The following is a 21431-nucleotide window of genomic DNA, read 5'->3' on the forward strand; positions in this document are numbered from 1 at the left end:
CATGCCCAGGCGTTGTAGGGAGGTCATACGGGCACGTGGAGGCCACACACACTACTGAGCCTCATTTTGACTTGTTTTGAGGACATTACATCAAAGTTGGATCAGCCTGTAGTGTGTTTTTCCACTTTAATTTTGAGTGTGACTCCAAATCCAGACCTCCATGGGTTAATGAATTTGATTTCCATTGATATTTTTTGTGTGATTTTGTTGTCAGCACATTCAACTATGTAAAGAACAAAGTATTTAATAAAAATATTTCATTCATTCAGATCTAGGATGTGTTATTTTAGTGTTCCCTTTATTTTTTGGAGCAGTGTATATCACCTTTTCGTCATATTCCTACTTGGATAAATCAGTAATTTCACAAGAGAACCTGGCCAATTCCAACCAAGTATTGCTGCCGTCCAAAACGGTTTGATGCTTTGTCTTTCATGGAAGAGCTGTGCATTTTTTATGGCGTAATGTTGCAGAATATCACACACAAGCTGGTCAGGATTGCCATAGACAAATGTCAAATAGTGATACAGCAAATACCACAAGCAATATTTCACTCTGTGAAGAATTTTCCATTAATGTCAACGTTAAGGCAACAATCCTAAAGCTTGCCATGCATTGACAACGCTTGTTCTATGAACCAAAGAGATGACAGCTGTAGTCACTATTTCCATTAGACTGAGATGGCTGATGTGATGTCACGTGGGTCACGTGGGTCGGGGCGTTCAGCCATCATCACTATGTGCCTTAGTTTCATATATTTTTGTCCATATATACTTATTTGATGAACCTGATGACGTGGATACTGCATTACGTTCTAATGAGAGCTCATTGGCTCCTCCAGGTGGACCACCAGCGGTCTGAAGAGCCAGGGCCGCCTGTCCGTGGGCAGCAATCGGGACCGGGAGATCAGCATGTCGGTCGGCCTGGGGCGGTCCAAGCTGGACTCCAAAGGGGGCGTGGTGGGGGGCAATATCGACGTGAACACTCTGGAGATGGTCTGTGAGTACCTGAGGATAATGACAAGTAGCGGCAGAGTCGATTGGTTTGAGTTTGTTCTATTCAATTTTGCTTCGGGTGCGTTAAATATATATATCAGTGGAGGCTTCTCCATTGAGGAGAGGGAGGAAGATCCTCCCTAACATTGTTGAGAATAAAACATTTAGATTGCCCAGACTATTGTAATGAATGAATGGCCTTAAATATGACTACTTTATTGCCTTTGAATATATAATGTTTGTTTCCCTGGGTAAAGGGACATTAGCACCCCCTATAGCCTATTGACAATGACTTCAGGGAGGAACGTCCTCCTTCCGTCTCCATTGACTCCCATTCATTTCCCCGAAAGTACTGGCGGCCGGTGGATAACATTGGTTTCAATGGGAGAGAGGAGGAAAGTCCTCCTCTGAGTGGGTTGGACCTTAAGGGGTCTGATTCGCGCAAAAATCTATCCGTCTGCGCTATGAACCAATAAGTAGGATCCCTGGATGTTGAGCAGTGTTGCCAGATTGGTCAGATTTCCCACCCAATTGGGCTACTTTTAAGCATGTTAGGCTGGAAAAATTATCATTGGGCGGGAAATCTGCCCAATCTGGCAACGCTGTCGATAACAAACCCGGTCTGCATTGCCACGGTGCTCAGTCTAAGAGACCCAGAGCAAGTGAAATCTGCGATAGCGAGATCCTAAATGCACAATGGAAACATTGGAAACGGAGGACATTGTTAACGTCTTATTACAAAAAGCATTCCATTCATTCAGTTACAGTGCTAAGTTAGCGACCAAAGAAAGAGGTAGACCACTTCCCAAAATCAAGGTCACCAAAAGTAATGGCAACGTCAGTGTTGTGAGTGCTACATGGTTTGCTAGGTACGCATGGCTTACTGGTAGCATTACAAGCAATCGACTTTATTGCTGGCCTCGTTTGCTTATGAATAATAGCAAATCTCCAACGTGGGCTGTTCATGGTTTCACTGATGTGAAAAATCTTGATAGGGCAACCAAACGTTGGTGCTGCTATCCGACTTTCCTTGCTATGCACCATGCCTATAGATCAGGTTGTAGATGAGGGTGTGCGGCTGCAAATCCAACAGCACAATGCTAAAGTGCGTGGTGTGACATGCTGGCTCCATGCATGCAACATGAACCGGGGAGACCACGCTATTTCCACAATAATAAGTAATTTATTATATAATAAACATATTAATAAGAAGTGTGGTGCAAGTCAGTATAAATGTAAGTAACCAAAAAGGTAATGTAAATATCAGTCCATGTGCATACAAAGGAAGACGAGGGAAAGCAAATGCTGGGAGGAGGGAGAAGCCTCGTCTGCTGTCTGGGCAGGCTCTTTATACTGCCACCGGTCCATCCCACACCTGCCGACAATCTCCTAATCAGGAGGGAGAGAAACACAGGCATACACAGCAGGGGCGGGGTCAAAGACCCAACTGGGTCGTCACATCCCCCCCCTTAAAACAGAAGCCCACCTAAATGGGATTCTGTTCCTAAGAAACAACCACAAAAATAAATCGATCAAAATAAAATCAATAACCAATCAATCCAAAAAAAGTAGAACCAACCAAAAACAACAAAACCCAACTACCACCAGTTATCTCCGCCCAAGACTCCTGTCCCACAGCAAAACCGGGCCCGGAAAAGCACTTTAAGAGGGACAGGGGAGGAGAGAAATAACTACATGCATGTATGTATGAAATCAACCAACTATTCTATCAACTCCGGGGCGCGGGACAACGCATCTGCCATATCGTTGTCCATGCCCCGAATGTGGCGAATCTGAATATTGTAGGGCTGCAAAAACAACGCCCAACGCATCAGGCGCTGTTTCGGATTCTGTAACGAGTGGAGAAAGGTTAACGGATTGTGATCCGAAAACATCACCACCGGAAGAACACCCCTCACCAACATACACATCGAAATGCTGAAGCGACCATACCATGGCCAGGGCTTCTTTCTCGATTGTGGAATAATTTAACTGGTGACGATAAAACTTTCCGGAAAAATAACAGACAGGACGGCCTATGTCCTGCTCATCCGTTTGTAACAGCACTGCCCCTGCACCAACCTGGCTGGCATCCACCTGAATCTTAAATGGATGGTCAAGCCGGGGAGCCGCCAGGACAGGACAGGTGCCGTGCCGAGCCCCAATGATGTCCTCATGCAACTGGCTCTCTGGTCGCTGCTCACTGTGTTCCAAGACCGAAGATCCGTCTTCTGTCGGACCTTCAGTCTCCACTATCTGGTGAACTGCTAAATTGTTCTCTTGTTCTTGTATGGGTGGTTTTTCGCCGTGTTCAATTGTTTGTAACTCATCACCGCACACATCTCTCATGGAATCGCCTCGGGATAATAACAAACTAGTGTTATCCAATTCAGACTGACTGATATCTTTGTCTGTCGAAAACTGGAAGTCACTTTCTATCCATTCCTGATCAACTTTATCATATGCAGTGAAAAGCGTTTGTTCTTCATCCTCTTTTTCCCTGTATTCCCTTGGCACAACAATTTGCAACAACGTCTCAATAAGTTCATCTTTCAATGATACAAATTTTCGCATAAGCAATCCATCATGAATCAAATATCCCCGGTCTGCGCTCTGCAATTCTTCGCCTGACAGAACCCCATCCCTTAATTCTGTTCACCCATCCTCTTCTTTCTGAGCCAGAATAAAATCATCACGTTCTAATGTTGATGGCAAACTTGGTATTTGTGGGCATGCACGTTTATTTGCACTCAAACTATCCATGACTCGCAACCGACTGTTTGCACGAGTGACCGCACACGCATTAAACACTCCAGGAAATACTGTTGCGCACTCGTCTTGCTTCACAGACTTGGACGGCTCGATGGTCACTATTGGTAGTGCTGGCCCACTTGGCCAGACACGATCTCCTGCCAAATTGTTGCCCAAAATTGTATGCACTCCCAGTCAGAGTTCCCGTTGTCCGGTAATTACCGTCTTTGACCGGAAAAAAATGAGGAGGACCGAAAATTCTAAATGTCTCCGGTCAGAATGACCGATTGGAAATAAGGCCCCGTCCAAACGGAGCCGAAACGGGCGAAAACAATCCGGTTTCGTTTTATGCAGAATATTGAAGGCGCTGGTTCTCCACAGAAAAAAGTGGAGCGCATCAACCCTGCGCCGCTGCGCGCATTCAGCATGCGCTCTGTATACAAACATTCAGTCACGAGGAGATTCAACCCTTAAAATTGAGCAGGAATACTTTTGAATGTGTTCATTTGAATTGTGTTTAAATATGCTACAGTGGTCATTTGTTTAGCCAATTCATGTAAAACAATGAGGGTTTTGATTGTAGCGTAGCCTGTGTGATAAAATAAATAAGTTGTTACATTTCGTGCACTCGCTCAAATTGGTCGCTATAGACTACCGTAGGTTTATGAACTAAACGGCGGCAAGCTAGCGAAAGCCGGCGGCAAGCTTTGTGGAGTACCGGTATTTAACAACCATGGCGAATCAAAATATGATCACACACTTCTTCTTCTTTATATAGCCTGCCTATCAATTTTTTTAAGTTCAATAAACACGGACAATATCAGACCGATTTTTTTCCAATTTGACCGGTAAAATGAAACCTTCCCGGTCACATGACCGGCACCAATTTCTTCTAGCGGAAACACTGCTCCCAGTACAGGCAACGCAGGGCACACGCCGACAACAACATTCCCCTTCACCAGATCAGAACTTAGTTCGATACTGTGGAGGGGAACAGACATAGGGCCCTATCTTGCATCCGGCGCAAGTGACTTAGTCACTGGCGCATGTGTCGTTGCTAGTTCACAACTGGCGCAGAGCATTCTTTTCCCACCACCGCCACTCGCCGGTAAATTAGGGATTGATCATGCGCCCCAAGGGGCAGTTCGGCGGAAGGAGGAGGCGTGTTCTGGCGCAAACGGTATTTTGCCGTTTCTGAATACCATTGCGCTACTGACCAGGAAATACCTGGTTTAAAGTCAGTGGCGCGTTGTTCAGATGCTATTTTAAGGGCGCATGCATAGCTACATGCGCATGCGATGCGTACGGATTGCTTGTGCACCTCGCGCATACACTTTGCTTCTCCCATCTACCTAGCCGCACATTCTTGGTAAATTATTTGGGAAAGAACAGCTGATGCAGCGGTAATAAGTTGTACTTTTAAATCAATGCATCTGCAAACACCGTACAGCAAACACATATTTTCTTGACAGACATCGTGTTGGCCTACATGCCCATAACTTTTAGGATTGATGAGTATTTGATCGTGAAAAACATTGTTTTACCGCGAGTGAGTGTTAAAAAGAATTAATGAATGCGGGCCTGCGTGTGTGCTCTGTTTAAACACACGCAAACTAAACACGTAACGCATAATACAATCAATGGCAATGTCTATTACCGCGGGGACACATGCATATTAGGATAGCATACAATACTGATAAGAAACAATGTTTATAATGTATTGCATATATCATTAAATAGAACCACAGTTACCATATGTTATATCATATAGGCTAGCCTACGTTTTCTTTGCCGAAATTTATTCGAGGACTCAGTAAGTTGTGGAAGAAAACCCCTTATTCCATGTGTGAATTAGGCCATATTATTTGGCAATAAACTGAGCCATTTGCAGTTTGAAATTCATGTGCATCTGTCTCATCTGACGCGCTGTCAAAATATCAACTCGTCCGATTCAAATGCGCCCATGGCTCTTAAAGGGGATGGGAGCTGGCACTCTCATTGGTTTGTTGGACGTTACGCCCAAACCACACCTCCGGGTAACTGCTTCAGACCAACCCTTTTGACACTTGCGCCGCGACGCAAGTGTCATTTATCCGCCTGTAAAATAGCGATAGCGCCGTAGAACCGCCCACAAAGCTACTTGCGCTTTGCGCTTCCCACTTGCGTTTCAGACCGTTAAAATAGGGCCCATAGTCTGCATTCCGATGCCTCGAATTAGCACAACATTCCCCGTGCTCGACTGCCCTGAGAATGGCAAAACGGACTCAACAACAAAAGTTTCAGTAGCACCAGTATCCCGCAGAATCTTTACCGGCCTCTTCTCTGAACTACCTACAAGTGAAACAAATCCGTCCGTAATAAACGGCCCGTAGCCTTCACCTACGTGCCCGATAGCGGATTCAGAAAAGCACTGACCTTCCCCAGGACGATCCAGCACCCCACAGCCTGAACCCCCTTTCGAGGCAGTACCCTCCATAGGGTCTTTGTTCACCTGCTCAACGTTGGGTGTGGGGTTTGACTGCCGAACATTCGCCACGCATCCATCCCCATTAGCGGAGGATGGCCTGCTGAAGTTTGACTTGGTTGGAAGTCTATTCCGTAATGACGGACAGTACCTCTTCCAATGACCACTTTCACCACAATAATGGCACCTTTCATTGTCAGCCTTATTCCTATATGAGGAATCCTGTCTAACCACAACCTGACCACTATCGTTCCCATGGTACCGAGTGGTCCGACGCCCATCCAGAGTGTGATTGACAGGTCTATGAGTTAAAGCATACTCGTCCGAGAGGACGGCAGCCTCCGCGGCCGTCTTAACCTTGTGCTCATTAATAAAGGCAGCCAGATGCTCTGGTACAATGCTCCAATACCACCAAATCACCCAGTTGTTCCAAGGTTGCTACATTGACTGCGGAACACCAGCGGTTAAAATAACCAACAAGGTCTCTGGCCACCTCAGAGTATGTTTGCCGGTCACCTTTTCTCCAATTTCTAAAATGCTGTCTGTAAAACTCTGGCACTTGTTCGTAAGCCCGCAATACTGCTGCCTTCACCGACTTGTAGCACCTACGCTCAACCACTGACAACGCCACATATGCGTCTTGGGCGCGCCCCTCGAGAACTGCTTGTAGAAGCAAAGTGCGCTCTGCATCATCCCACTCCCGCTGATCGGCAATCCCCTCAAGAGGGAGAAGAAAATGTCGGGGTCTCGGTCGTTAAATTTTGGTAAAAACCTAATCATATTAGAGAGGTTTCCCTCTACGCCCGACCTCGAATCCCCAGCTTCAGTACCCCGCATTTTCCCCTCTGCAATCAATTTAAACTTCTCTCTCTGAAGTTCAGACTCGATTCTCAGTCTCTCGATGTCATTGTCTCGTTTCAGCTTCTCGATTTCCAAAGCAACCTCACGGTCAAGACGCCTCCGCTCTAAATCAGCTTCACGGTCACGGTCTAGATGCTTCTGCTCCGCCTCGAAACGCCTGAGCGCCATTTTCTGTTCGAAACTCAAATCCTTGTCCCCAGAACGCGAATCTTCATCCGAGTCGTTTGGTGTAGATGGCTCAGTCTGAGTTCTTATAATAGACTTCTCTACCAAACCCGATCTTATCCGTTCCTGTAGTTCCTCTTTTCCTAAATCTTTCCGCAGACCCTCCAATCCATAATGCTCAGCCACCTCCCACAATTGTCGCTTGGTACACTTATAAACTTTAGCCTCCGATGGGGCCTCAACAAAAGCTTCCATGTCCCTTTTAAGCAATGCTTGTACACAGGGCTCTACACTAACTTTTTTTTTTCAGGAGCACTCGTGCCCCTAAATGAAAAAATGTAGGAGCACAGGGAAAAAAAATGGGGGCACAATAGGTTTTTGTTTAGAACATTTATTAGCGTGCAGAAATTGCACACACCAACAGCAACAACTTACTAAAGCAAAATTAAGACAAATAAATAGACAAGATTACATTTAGGCTACACAAAACAGCACCAATTTCGGCTTCCACCGTACCAGGGTTATTGGGCTGGGTGCGATTTATATAGAAATCGGGACAGCGAGAATGCCTAGTGGACTCGATGTGTTTCACCACAGCATCGCGTTTCAGATTAGGGTTCCCCGTCATAACCAGAGAGGAGCTTGCCATTGCCGACGGGGCTTCCTTACAAAATGTACAGAACATTTTCTTGTTCTTAGCATCATAAACTAGCCACCCGAAATCCTTCAACCAGTTGGGGGTTGAATTTGTAGACTTTATCGACTACAGTAACAGCATTAACTTTCTCCACGCAGTCTATTCATAATATTGTAATGACCACGGAAGAGGCAGTGAATGAAGTATTGATTAGACAGCGATTTAGATACCTAATAAACCGTGGAACACACAAGACTGGTAACCATAGCAACGTAGGTAAAACAGACCCCGCTAAACCCTCCCGCCTACCGCGCTACGGCCATCCGGAGGCGCACAGAGCTTTTGGCCGTGAAATTATGTATACAATACAATTATATCATATGCTATTCTATATAGAGCTCGGGGAGTCGCAAACGGCAACAATCACTCTCTCCTCCATTCTGCGGTTCACCCCGGACTGCACTGCAGGGAATGGTTGGCCGGTTGAAAACTGATTGGCTGTTATGTTACGCACGTCACTAGGGATGGGAATTGATAAGAATTTCACGATTCCGATTCCGATTCTGCTTATAGATCCGATTCCTTATCGATTCTCTTATCGATTCTCATTGGGTGAGAAAATAAGTACAAATGTGTTTGTTTGCATTAAATCTCTTTAATATCTGATCAGAAGTGCTTCTAGAATTAGGAAATTTAACATTTTCAAATCAATTGGTCTAGACAAAAAAATATTTTTTTAAGCCCAAGTGCCATCATTATGTGCCATATAACTAAAAACACAGACTGAAAACAGTCAAGTAAGAGCTTGTGCCTTTTGGAATGCGAACAGTGCTCATTTGCATTCAACTTGTAACAAAATTCAACTGACATAAACAAAATGAAGTATTGATTAGACAGAGATTTATTAGATGGGCCTACCTAATAAACCGTTGGAATACACACGACCGGAAACCATAGCAACGCCGGTAAACAAACCCCGAGAAGCCCATTCCCTATGAGAGCTCCCCACGCTACGGCCATCCGGAGGCGCACAGAGCTGCTGGCCGGGATATTATGTATAAAATTATATTATATTACATATGGAGCTCCTAGAATATTACATATAGAGCTCCTAGAATGAGTCGCAAACTGCAACTATCACTTTCTCCTCCGTGCTGCAGTTCACCACGGACTGCACTGCACTGAGTTTGACGGTTGAACGCTGATTGGCTGTTACGTTACATATGTCACTCAGTTGTCACGCTGTTGAACGCTGATTAACATCACGAAAAAAACTGGTTGTTTTCTCTCGCGAAAAATTCGCCCGATACGCGTCTCTACGTTCACTATGTATGGGATCTTGTCGCCCCATCGCGTTTGGTGTGAACGCACAATGCGCTTCTTCCTCGGCGGCACCATGTTTGCTGCGTTCTGAACCAAAACAAAGCAGCGTGTGTGTGACGTCATGACGCCTTTGCCGCGACCGGAACCGATAAGCGGAATCGTTAAGCAGGCTTGCTAATGATGCCAAGGAATCGGTTGACTCGGCACCGGTTCTGAACAAGAACCGGTTCTCGATTCCCATCCCTACACGTCACTCAGGGGCCACGCTGTTGAACGCTGATTGGCTGTCATCACGCGTATGTTGCGGCAAAGTTTAAATATTTCAACTCGAGCAAAAGTGGCGTGCTGCAAATCCACCTGAAATCCACGTGAACACGCTCGCCCGTGCCGGGCAAAAGTGTCGCGCTGCAAATGGAATCGCTGCTTTGTATGGAATCGTTTCGCCCCTTTGCGTTTGGTATAGTATAGTGCGTTGTGGAGAAGTCATTCGCACGCGTGCTCCTGTTTTGTTTTTCTCGTTCGCACGCCAAAATATTCACTCGCAAATGCGAGTGAAATGGGCGCACTGTAGAGCCCTGCTTGTACACTTACAAAATAAATGCTTATGTTGCTCTAAACCGGATGAAAAAACAAGGCTACGACTCGACAGCGCACCGAACAGCCAACCAATTGAACACAAGTGTAACAAATTTCCCACCAGACCGGAGCAGCCCCGCATTTAACTGTAGAACACAGCCCTACCTACTTCTAAGCTAGTCTTCGGTGTGCCCATAGCAATTTGGTTACAAGCAACCCTAGCGCGTCCGACACACTAAAAACAACAAAGGCAAAACAATAAACAGCGGTAAGCGCTCTACTCCTAACGCGAGGACTATCAGTTGCTCCGGCAGATCTAATCTACCAGCCTTCCATGGTAACCGCCACACCTGCACCCAATTGAAGCTACACCTAGCCTCCTAATTGTCTCTACTCCTCCCCAGCAAATCAAACAAAGCAACGCATATCAACCAAATAACCAATCCCAACGACCAATTAATCCAAAATCTCAATTTATCATTTAACCAACACAACTAATTTAGCGCGGGTCTCCCCCAATTCCATATAATACTACTGCCCAGGCAATTCCTACCCGTCAGTACAAACAAAAGGCCAATTTGACAAAAATTGACAATCCAAAACAAGTGGAGGAAAATCTTCTTTACCTTACCCACTTCCAGAAACAATCCCGGACGAGCCCCCATATGTGACATGCTGGCTCCATGCATGCAAAATTAACCGGGGAGACCACGCTATTTCCACAATAATAAGTAATTTATTATAGAATAAACAGAATAATAAGAAGTGTGGTGCAAGTCAGTATACATGTAAGTAACCAAAAAGGTAATGTAAATATCAGTCCATGTGCATACAAAGGAAGACAAGGGAAAGCAAATGCTGGGAGGAGGGAGAAGCCTCGTCTGCTGTCTGGGCAGGCTCTTTATACTGCCACCGGTCCATCCCACACCTGCCGAAAATCTCCTAATTAGGAGGGAGAGAAACACAGGCATACACAGCAGGGGCGGGGTCAAAGACCCAACTGGGTCGTCACAGTGGCAATAGGGAGGTGGTGAAACATCTGTTAGATTCAACAGCTTGCCTGGGCATGCAAGAGTTGTCATTTAGGGGACATGACGAAGGGGAAAATTAGGGAAATTAGAGGGAGCTTGTGGAGGTGATTGCTCAGTATGACCGCGTTCTGGCAGAACATATGGAAAGCTCGACTGTTTTCACTGGCACGTCAAAAACAATCCAAAACGATTTATTGCAGCCATTCACAGTTCGATTAAAACAGAGATAAAAAAGGAACTTAACAGGAAACCATTATTTTCTTGCCAAATCGACGAGACCACAGACATAAGCTGTCACACACATGACTATGGTACCATTCAGGAACGCTTCTTAGGCTTTTTTGATGTGTCCAATGGTCGATTTGCTAAGTCATTGATCGAATTCGTGCAGGCTGAGTTGTCAGGTTTCAATTTCAAGGATAAACTTGTCGCCAAAACGTATGATGGTGCCGCGGTCATGGCCTCGCACTTGAATGGCCTGCAGGCTAAGGTGAGAGAAGTGGCTCCCTGTGCAACATTTGTCCACTGCTATGCACATCGCTTAAACCTAGTTTTAAGTCAGGGTGTTAAGGCCATTCCCCAAGCAAAGTACTTCTTTGCTCACTTGGGTGGCTTCACTTCTTTCTTCTCCAAGTCAAGCAAGAGGGTAGCTTTACTCGACGAATTCAGGTGCACTTGGCTGCCCTGGAACGCTCCGACTTGCTGGAACTTCTCCTCCCGAGTAGTGAATACGGTTGATTCTAATTATGACGAACTACACGACATCTTCGAGAATATTATTGTGCGTCCAACGATGGAAGACGAGACTATTCGTTTGGCTGATGGTTTGAGGTGTAAGATGGAAGAGTTTGAATTTGTGTTTTTTCTCTTCACATTTGAGCAGTTGTTTGCACACACTGACGTGGTCTTTGACATCTTACAGCACAAGTCAATGGATATCGCTTTCTGCAAACGGCGCATTGAAAACCTCCTACAAATAATTGACAAACTGAAAGTAGAGAGTGTCTTCGACAAGATTTACACCAGGGCTGCCACTCAAACAGAAGACCCTGATGTATCTCACAGGGCAAAAAGAAGGCTGCTAAATCCCCGTCAGGCATACAGAGCGCTTTATGATGCCATCTACGACAGCATGCTCAACCAAATTACCCAGCGCTTCCAACACCTCGATCGTTTGGGCTTCTCCAAGCTTTTGGATGAGGCTAAATTTGAATCTTTCAAAGTCTAATTTCCCACGCAGGCACTGGCGAATTTGATGGAGACATATGGCCACTTCTTTGATGCAGACAAATTAAAAATTTTACTTCACCATTTTTTTAGAAACAGATAAATTCCACACGAAAACTTTTTGATACGCTCGCCTTCATGAAATCCAGCGGCCTTGATGGAGCGATGCCACAGCTGTACAAACGTATGTCTCTGATTGCTACAATTGGTGCCACCTCTGCTGAAGCTGAGTGAAGTTTTTCCTGCCTAAAACAAATTAAAACGTACGCACGGAATGTGATGGGGCAGGAGAGGTTAACATATCTGGCAATTATTTTGATTGAAAAGAAAATGCTGAAATCACTTAAAAAATATCCATTTGGTATGACCAGGTCACTGACACAGCAAGAAGGATGGACCTGATCTATAAATGAAGTCCCTCAATCTGAATAGTTAGGCTTACAGCCCATGTAAATAGTTTTGAAATAACGTTCTTGTTGTTCTTTTACTAGTTTGTTACTCTGACCGCTCTGTTTGATATTGTGGAAAGGGTGTTAGTGAATGATTCAGAGCATGATGCATTTTAAATATATATATATATGTATGTATGTGTATATATATATATATATATATATACACATACATATATACACATACATATATATATATACTAGTGGTGGGCCGTTAACGGCTGCGTTAACGCGAAACTTTCATCGCGCGATAAAAGAAATATCGCCTATTTTCAAACACTTCCTTGTTCGGACCCATCACGTGACTGAACTAACCAATCAGAAGCTAGAATTTAGACTGAGGTTAACGTGAGGGAATCAGAGAGGCAGAAAAAAATATCTATGCCCCCCACTAATATATATATATTATATTCCTGGCTACATTCGTTGCCAGGAACGTGGCATACCGATCACGTCTGTTGTGATAGCTCTCCTCTGGGATCCGTGCACTTGGTGAATTTGCTGAGATTGTTTTAGGAGTTTGGAAATGACTAACTCCCGGGATACGTTTGATTTCTTTGTACTAGGTAACCTCTTAGATCCACGATGCCTATACTAGAACAGTTAGTTCGTTCACTGAAGCTCTAACCTACACTCCTCCGTAGCAGGTCCTTGGAATGATTGGAAAGGAATGGTTTGAATATAGTTTTATTTGCAGGATTAATATCTGGGACATTGCAGCAAGCGGTGAAGGCCATCAAAAAAGCATGTTAATACATATAATATAGTGACTAATAGAATGCCGTCAGTGACGCTTCTAAATAAGTGACATAAAATACATCTGGAACACATCTTGGTGGGTTTGTCTACGATAATTTCGATTCCGGATTTTTCACCTCTCTACACCTCTCTACGTCGACACTCTCCTCAGCGGTGTGAAGAGAAAGGCTGTCGCTCCCTTGTTCTGGCCCCCGCACACTGTGAAGAAAGGAGAGATCGAGACTAATCTATCCTCACGTCCGTGTTATTGGGGAGTGAGCGGCGCTGGAATGTTGCTCCGGTGACGTCAGAGGGAGAGAGAGAGAAACTCTATCTCTCCTATAATACCTATAATATAGTGCCTAATAAATTGGGTTTGTCTATAAAGCTGATTTAGTCTATAATAATTTCGATACCTGATTCTTACCTCTCTACACTACATCCAACACTTCCCCGGTGTCGACGGTAGGGAGAGAGAGAGAAGCTCTATCTCTCCTCGGGCACGGAGGGTCGGTCTCATCAAATGGTCCCACAGCAAGGAAGGTCTCATCAAATGGTCCCACAGCCAGGAAGGTCTCATCAAATGGTCCCACAGCCAGTAGTCTTCTTTGCCCCGTTGGGCTATGGGAGAGATCTCTCCCATATCTGTAGAGTGTTGAAGAGAGGATGTCCTAATTTCTCTAAGTCCGAAAGTACGGAGATCGGATTTTCTAATTTTTCTAAATCTGAAAGTACGGCGATCGGATGTTCTAAGTTTTCTGAGTTTCCTAAGTCCGAAAGTCCGGCGATCGCAAAGGGCCCAGGGCCGCCCCGCATGGAGCCCCCGTCGGGACGATGTCTTTATCTCTCTGCCTCATACAGCGCCTTTTATCTAGAACTTTCACTTTCACCTCCCCTTTCTCTGATGCAGATACCAGGTCACTTTGACCTGATATTTTTCCACCCCGCCATGGCAGAGATTCTCTCAGGCACGTAGGCCTACTCTCAGGCATGTACTCTCCGGCATGTACGCCTTCAGATTGTTGTTACTTGTTCCACAAATTATACTAATAAGTAAAATACACCATATAATGATAAACAATACAACAATACAACATATCATAAGTGTAAGATAAACAGAACAACAATACAACATGTCATAAGCGTATGACAACATCATTTCACCCACAAGTGCTGTAATCTTTCTAAGTGCTTTCTTCCATAACCGATTATGTCTAAACAACATGATAAATCTTATAGTGAATAATAGTTATAAAAGAAAAAGATAGATACAGTATATGATGATACTAAAACAAGAAACACTTTATAATGAATGATAGATATTAAAGAAAGAGATATATTTATGATGATATTAAAACAAAGAAACTCTTTATAATGAATGATAGATATTAAAGAAAGAGATATATTTATGATGATATTAAAACAAAGAAACACGTTATAATGAATGATAGATATTAAAGAAAGAGATAGATTCATGATGATACTAAAACTAAGAGACAAAGAAACTGATTGTTATATGATGATACTAAAACATGATATATGATTTTATGATGTTTAACTGATACATGAATAAACCTGATACATAAGTAACACTGTCATAAGTAAATCCATTCCTCTTTAACATCCTTCAGTCCCCGCTGGTAAAACCCCCACCTTTCCCTAGGCCTTGGTAATTTTCCAACAGCCCCTGCCTCCCCCGCCCTTATCCTCCCACAGACCTCTCCACCTCCTCCCTGTCTCCTGGACTCTAAGAAATCTACCTTACTTGACAATATATATATATGTATGTATGTATGTATGTATGTATGTATGTATGTATGTATGTATGTATGTATGTATGTATGTATGTATGTATGTATGTATGTATGTGTGTGTGTGTGTGTGTGTGTGTGTGTGTGTGTGTGTGTAATTATTTTTGTAATTCAAGTTTTTTTATTGAATTTTAGCTTTGGCACATGACAGTACACATACAGAGACATTTCTTTTTACAGTTCAAATAAAGTCTTTGCCATAAAAGATTAAATAATATATCTGTAAAATCAAAAAATATCAGCAGGGGCACATTCATATTGGAATGACTAGAATGGTTATCTATGAAACAATTTAACCACTTAATCGTCAAATCCCGCCGGCGGGCAAGTTTTAGTTACACCACCAATTTTCGACGTCATTAGGTTGAGTGATATAGTCCTGTCATTCACCGTTTGAAAGCTTAGAATCTCAGGAATGTCAACCATTCGGTGGAATAAATATGTTTTTGCAAATATAGATCAAATATATCCTAGTGTCTTAGGTCAAAATAGCCCCCCCTCACCCTGCACAGAAATCGAATTTCATTATTATTTTAGTCTAATTACATTATGTATATGCACAAGCCATCTTATACAAAGCATCCGAAAAATAGAAAACCGAAACGCTGCAATGTTTTTTTGTAGAAAACTGTGATTTAGGGTTAGAATTCCACTGTTGTCTGATTCATGGAATCCACTGTGTTCGCCATGGTCTCACGATGACGTAGAGCCCTCACACATGTCTGTAAGACCAATACTTCCTTGTAAACAAGCCTTACAAGCCAATGAGGCGATCACAATCAAAACGGGGCATGTATACTTTGATTGACAGCTACACCAGCAGACAGCAAGTGTCGGAGACGGGCCTTAGATATTCTAATAGCCAATGAAAAGGCCTTTCTGACAATATCCAGCATGTCAAACACCTTCTCACGTGTGGGTGAGAAAACAAATCCGCAAGGGTTCTGCGTAAAGTGGCCTGCTCGTCACCAGAGTGCAAGTGTGGAGCAGGTGGTTGATTTGTGTGGTTATATTTTTATTCATTTTTGTTGTAGTGTGGTTTTATGAACATTTTGAAAGATGGCTAATCGCCCGGAGAAGAAAGGAGAGGGAGGAGGGAGAAAATCACGTAAATAGTTTTTTTTCTTTTTATTTGTACAAAGTTAATGTAATTTTACTTATTTTTGTTTATTTATCCATAGTTATTCATAGTATTTTTACTATTTCAGTTTTGGTGTTTTAAACCTTTGCAGTTTGCACTATTTAAGTAAAAATAATTGCCAAAACACTTTGTTTGAGCTTTTTTTCTTAAAAAATGCATAGACAGAAAAGCAATATTGTTGCCTTCCCAGCACTGTGTCAGTACATGATACAGTTATTCATACAATTCTACAGGTTCTCAGCTTTCCAAAGAGACCAAGCATGTGATTAGAGGTCATACTATGAAGGAGCAGTGCTCTCTAGAGTAGGCGCAGTGCAAAACCTAAAAAATGGCCAAAAACGGCCCGAAGATTAAGTGGTTAAAGCATTAGTACATTCCATCAACCTTGAGTTTTCTTCCGGCTCATTTGCCTAAGTACCCTTTTGAAGAATCTCTAAAGGGGCTGAATAGCTAGGCACTCCCAAACACAGTGTATTAAAGTGCCTGCTTCTTTCTGACAAATCCAACATAAATTGTTATTCATTACTCCCATTCTATATAATCTCAGTGGTGTCCAGTAGTATCTGTGTATTATTATATATTGGGTGATTTTCCCTTTGGATTCCCTTATGTACTCTCCATTGATATAATTTCAACCATGTACTGTCCTTCGTTATACATCCTACATCTTTCTCCCAGATTACTTTTAGGTTATGACAGTCATTGCTAAGAAATTGGTTGGTTTTCCTATCAAATACAGAAGTTCGGTTGCACTCCCCAGGTAGTTTGAAGTAATCCATGATGTGGTTTCCATCTCTGTACTGAATCTTGGAGGTAATACAGCAAGAGCCTTTTACAGCTACAAGCTTCTTGCAAAATTTGTATTGTCCCTTGAGCTTATATTTTCTCACTCAGTGCGAGTAATATATATCCACATCATCTTCAAATAGACCATTGATGGTACATATACCACTACTATGCCACTTCTTCCAAAATACTGATTTCTTTCCAATTCTTATCATAGTTATACCATAAGGAGGTGTAGGATGCTTAGAATGTGTCAATTTAAACGTATGTATTTTAGTCCATATCTCTTTGGAGTGTATCATGATAGGATTGGTTAAATTGAGGGAACACAGAGAACATCTATTGCTGAAAAAGGGAGTGCCAACTTATTTTCAATAGCACCCCAGTACATTTTTTTAATCTTTATTCCAGTGTGATTATTTTGGCCATTTCGAAATTTTCCCCAATTATCTAATTAGTTTACATTTTACAAGTACTGGTTCAAAGTTTAATGCCAACATTTCTTCCACATCCTTGTGTAATTTTATTTCCAAATATTGAATCCCTTTTGGTACCCATTTAAACCCAAAGTTTGTCATTAAAGGGTAATTCCGGTGTAAAATGGATTTGGGATATGTTTTGTATGATAACGAGTTGAAACCTTCGTTTAGGAGCACAAAAACCGCAGACCCTTTCTTCAGTAGGCTGTTTTTAGCCGATTCTATCAGAACACTATAAACTTGGAACGATGGGGGCACTGGTTATGGTAAAAACTAAATCGCTATTTCTAACCACTTAAAAGGCTAAAAGTAGCCCGACCCTTCTTTGGTAGTATAATAAGGGTCATACCATATAAAATAAGGCATTGAGAACTTTGTAAGCGTGCAGATGTTTATTAAAATGGACATTTTATGCACACAAAACCATCAGTAGATCACCCATTTTGTTTTTAAAGGTCCCATGACATGAAAATCTCAATTTATGAGGTTTTCTAACATAAATATGAGTTCCCCTAGCCTGCCTATGGTCCCCCAGTGGCTAAAACTTGCGTTTGGTGTAAAACGAGCACTAGCTGTTCTGCTCGCCTTTGAAAAAACGGAGGCTCAAGCGCGCTGATTTGGAAATCTGTGCTCATGACGTCATGAGGAATCTCAGCTCCTCCCCTTACTCTGCCTGGCCCGCCCAGAGACGTTGGCCCGCCAATGAGACTCGACCGTGCGAGCGCCACATGTGTGTGTGTGAATACACACACTGTAACGCAAGTGTTTCTTGTCGGTTCTTTGACGTGTCTTTTCCACAACGAGACTGTCGTGGGGGTTATCTAAGCCATGGTTGAGAAGGAATTGGGGGAAAGGAACTTTGGCTTTGACTCCCTCAAGAACATGAACCACGACAAGGAGGAGAAAGGGATCTTTGCCGGGCAGCGCTTATGCACCTCCGCCTCCGGCGGTGGTCCCTCAGCGGGGCTCAAGCGGGAGACATTCGCCGCCAACAATCCCTTTCTCCTCCATGTCGTGGTTCATGTTCTTGAGGGAGTCAAAGCCAAAGTTCCTTCCCCCCAATTCATTCCCAACCTTGGCTGAGATAACCCCCAATACGAGTCTCGTTGTAGAAATACCAGATACGAGAGTCCGACGTGTTATGTGCCATCACACCAACAGCAGAACGGTTATCCAAATAACAAGGAAGTGTACAACACTTGCGTTACAGTCCTGGAGCTCTATATCTAAATAATATCATATACATAGATATCTATATCATATAACATATTGTGTGCGCCTCCAGACGATATTATGAATCACAAACGACTTTGTCGGGTTCTGCGACGTCTCTGGTTCTTCCACTTTCACATCAACCTGAAGTCGACTGAACCGCGCGCTGCCGGCTGCCCGCTGCCGGGCGATGGTGCCTCGCGGCAACCGGCGGCATGTCGCAGTTCATGTACTTCAGCGAGTCAAATCAAAGTTCCTTTCCCCCAATTTCTTCTCAACCATGGCTCAGATAACCCCCACGACAGTCTCGTTGTGGAAATACAAGACACGTCAAAGAACCGACAAGAAACACTTGCGTTACAGTGTGTGTATTCACATTGATGTGGACGTTGAAGAACCAGGAACGTCGGAGAACCCAACGCGGTCGTTTGAGATTCATAATATCGGCTCACACAGCTTTTGGCCGTGATAATATATATTATATGATATAGATATCTGTGTAGGCTATATGATAATATTTAGATATAGAGCTCCAGGACTCCCGTGTGTTCTAGAATATTTACAGAACACGGCTAAAGGCTGTGTGCGGCTCGCCATTGCGATACATCCACTGTAAACAGAGCGCATGGTGGCTGCAAGCTGCTCAGGGCCACACCCCCACCCTCCTCCTTGACACGCCCACCGAAACAGCGCATTTGGGGGAAGCTCAATGTGCGACTGGCTCGGAGTGGCTGTAACTCTGCACCACGGCTGAATTTAGGGAACGTCTTTGAATACTGTGTTAGTTGCCCACTAATACCTATATTAAAGGGGTAGTTCGGAATTTTGGACATAGGGCCTGATTCCCAAGTGAGCATTGGTATTCTATATCACTGGAGACAGTTTTCAACACATTTCATACAGTCCTTCTAGTTGCAGAGTTCGCTCGTGCTAGGCTAGCGCAAGTCAACGGGCAATGCTAGCCTGCTATTAAAAACAGTCTTACCCACTCCACAGTACACCTGAGGTAAATCAATTATAATGACAGACTATAAATCTAAATGTCTGTTTATGGAATAATGTTAGAAATAAAACCAACCTTGCATTGCATTGCATTTTGAGGGAATTGCGGGGTCTCAGCAGCAGTGTTTATATTCCTGTACGTAGGCTACGGCAGCGGCGGACTGATACCTAGGTTACCTGCCGCTGTCATTGCTACAAACGCAGAGTACAGTGAACAAAGGAATTCTATAAGCGTATTTAATTAACAAGATATGCCCACGTTTGGAGGAGTTAGAGATGCATCTGCTTTTGAAGACGATTATGAGGAATTTGTTGTATCCAACGTGTAAATGTACGAGCCGGTGTTTTGATGTCCAAGCCAGCAGCAACAAGCCACAGTTGAGTCCTTTCTGGATCTCGCACTGGAAATTGGTGGAAACTTTGTGGTACCCATCTGTACCGTTTATTTCTAAAAGCACACTGACCCATCATGTTGCCTAGTCGTTCAATTGCGCTTCTGTCCCACGCTTCTCTGTTTACGTTCTTCTGTCGTGATTCGGTTACAAACCTAACCAGCGCATAGTAAAATTCCGCCTCTAGTAGTCCCTCGAAAGTAGTCCCTCGATGATTCATGCGATGCAAGGTTAGTTTTATTTCTAACATTATTCTATCAACACAGACATTTAAATCTATAGTCTGGCGTTATAATTGATTTACCTCGGGTGTACTGTGGAGTGGGTAAGACTGTTTTTAATAGTAGGCTAGCATTGCCCGTTGACTTGCGCTAGCCTAGCACGAGCGAACTCTGCAACTAGAAGGACTGTATGAAATGTGTTGAAAACTGTCTCCAGTGATATAGAATACCAATGCTCACTTGGGAATCAGGCCCTATGTCCAAAATTCCGAACTACCCCTTTAAAGAATACATAAAATAGCATGTCATGGGACCTTTAAGACTCGATAAGTAGATTGGCGAACACAGAGCTTGCGTGTTTCTGACGGATGTCACAATCTCTTTGTTCGTCAATCTACCTAATCTATCTATTGTGTGTATAAAATAGCGATTTAGTTTTGACCATAACCAGTGCCCCCATCGTTCCATGTTTATAGCGTTTTGATAGAATCGCCTAACAGCCACCTGAGAAAGCGTCTATATGCGGTTTTTGTGCTCCAAAACGAACGTTTCAACTCGTTATCATACAAAACATATCCCAAATCCGTTTTACACCGGAATTACCCTCTAAGTTTGGATTGATTTATCCTGTAATAGGCATAGATTCTGACTTTGTCCAATTATTCTAGTACCCTGATAATTTGTAATATGATTTCATTGTGTCCTTAAGGTGTGGTGTCGAATTCAATGGGTCTTTTTACCAGCATAAAATGATCAACCGTGTACAATAACAATTTGTGCTCTTTCCCGCCTCCATCCACCCCTTTTAATATTTGGATTGGCTCTAAGAGACTTCCTAGTTTCATTCTTTGATATGGGGCTATCCAGCTCTCAATCTGATCAGTTGACAATTTAGGAATATTCAAAGGTCCAATGGCATGAAAATCTAATTTTATAAGGTTTTCTAACATTAATATGAGTTCCCCTAGCCTGCCTATCGTCCCCCAGTGGCTGAAACTTACGTTCGGTGTAAAACAGGCACTAGGAATCCTGCTGGCCTTTGAAAAAATGGAAGCTCAGGCGCGCTGATTTGGAATGTGGCCCCATATGTCGTCATAAGGGGCCAAGTTACCTCCCCATTCTCTGCCTTGCCTCTCCAGCGAATTTGGCCGGCCAATGAGACAATGAGCTACG

General features: G+C 43.4%; 1 protein-coding gene and 2 long non-coding RNA genes across 19 annotated transcripts in view; 2 read left to right on the top strand and 1 right to left on the bottom strand.

The window, feature by feature from the left end:
• Nucleotides 1-21431, top strand: part of kiaa1109 (KIAA1109 ortholog) — a 172956-nt gene that overhangs the window by 128705 nt on the left and 22820 nt on the right. For all 17 annotated transcript variants that reach the window (XM_060051112.1, XM_060051117.1, XM_060051114.1 and 14 more), the window contains one exon: nucleotides 839-996. In XM_060051112.1, coding sequence (XP_059907095.1) covers nucleotides 839-996 — 158 coding nt within the window. The remainder of the gene's footprint in view (nucleotides 1-838; nucleotides 997-21431) is intronic.
• On the bottom strand, nucleotides 441-14731 carry LOC132457141 (uncharacterized). Its single transcript, XR_009525572.1, has 3 exons — nucleotides 14649-14731; nucleotides 12923-14446; nucleotides 441-1004 (listed from the first exon to the last, which is right to left on the bottom strand). It is a non-coding gene; the product is annotated as an uncharacterized LOC132457141 (long non-coding RNA).
• Nucleotides 15116-18011, top strand: LOC132457140 (uncharacterized). Its single transcript, XR_009525571.1, has 2 exons — nucleotides 15116-16140; nucleotides 16357-18011. It is a non-coding gene; the product is annotated as an uncharacterized LOC132457140 (long non-coding RNA).

This window comes from Gadus macrocephalus, chromosome 5 (genome assembly GCF_031168955.1).
Source record: "Gadus macrocephalus chromosome 5, ASM3116895v1".
Taxonomy (NCBI): domain Eukaryota; kingdom Metazoa; phylum Chordata; class Actinopteri; order Gadiformes; family Gadidae; genus Gadus; species Gadus macrocephalus.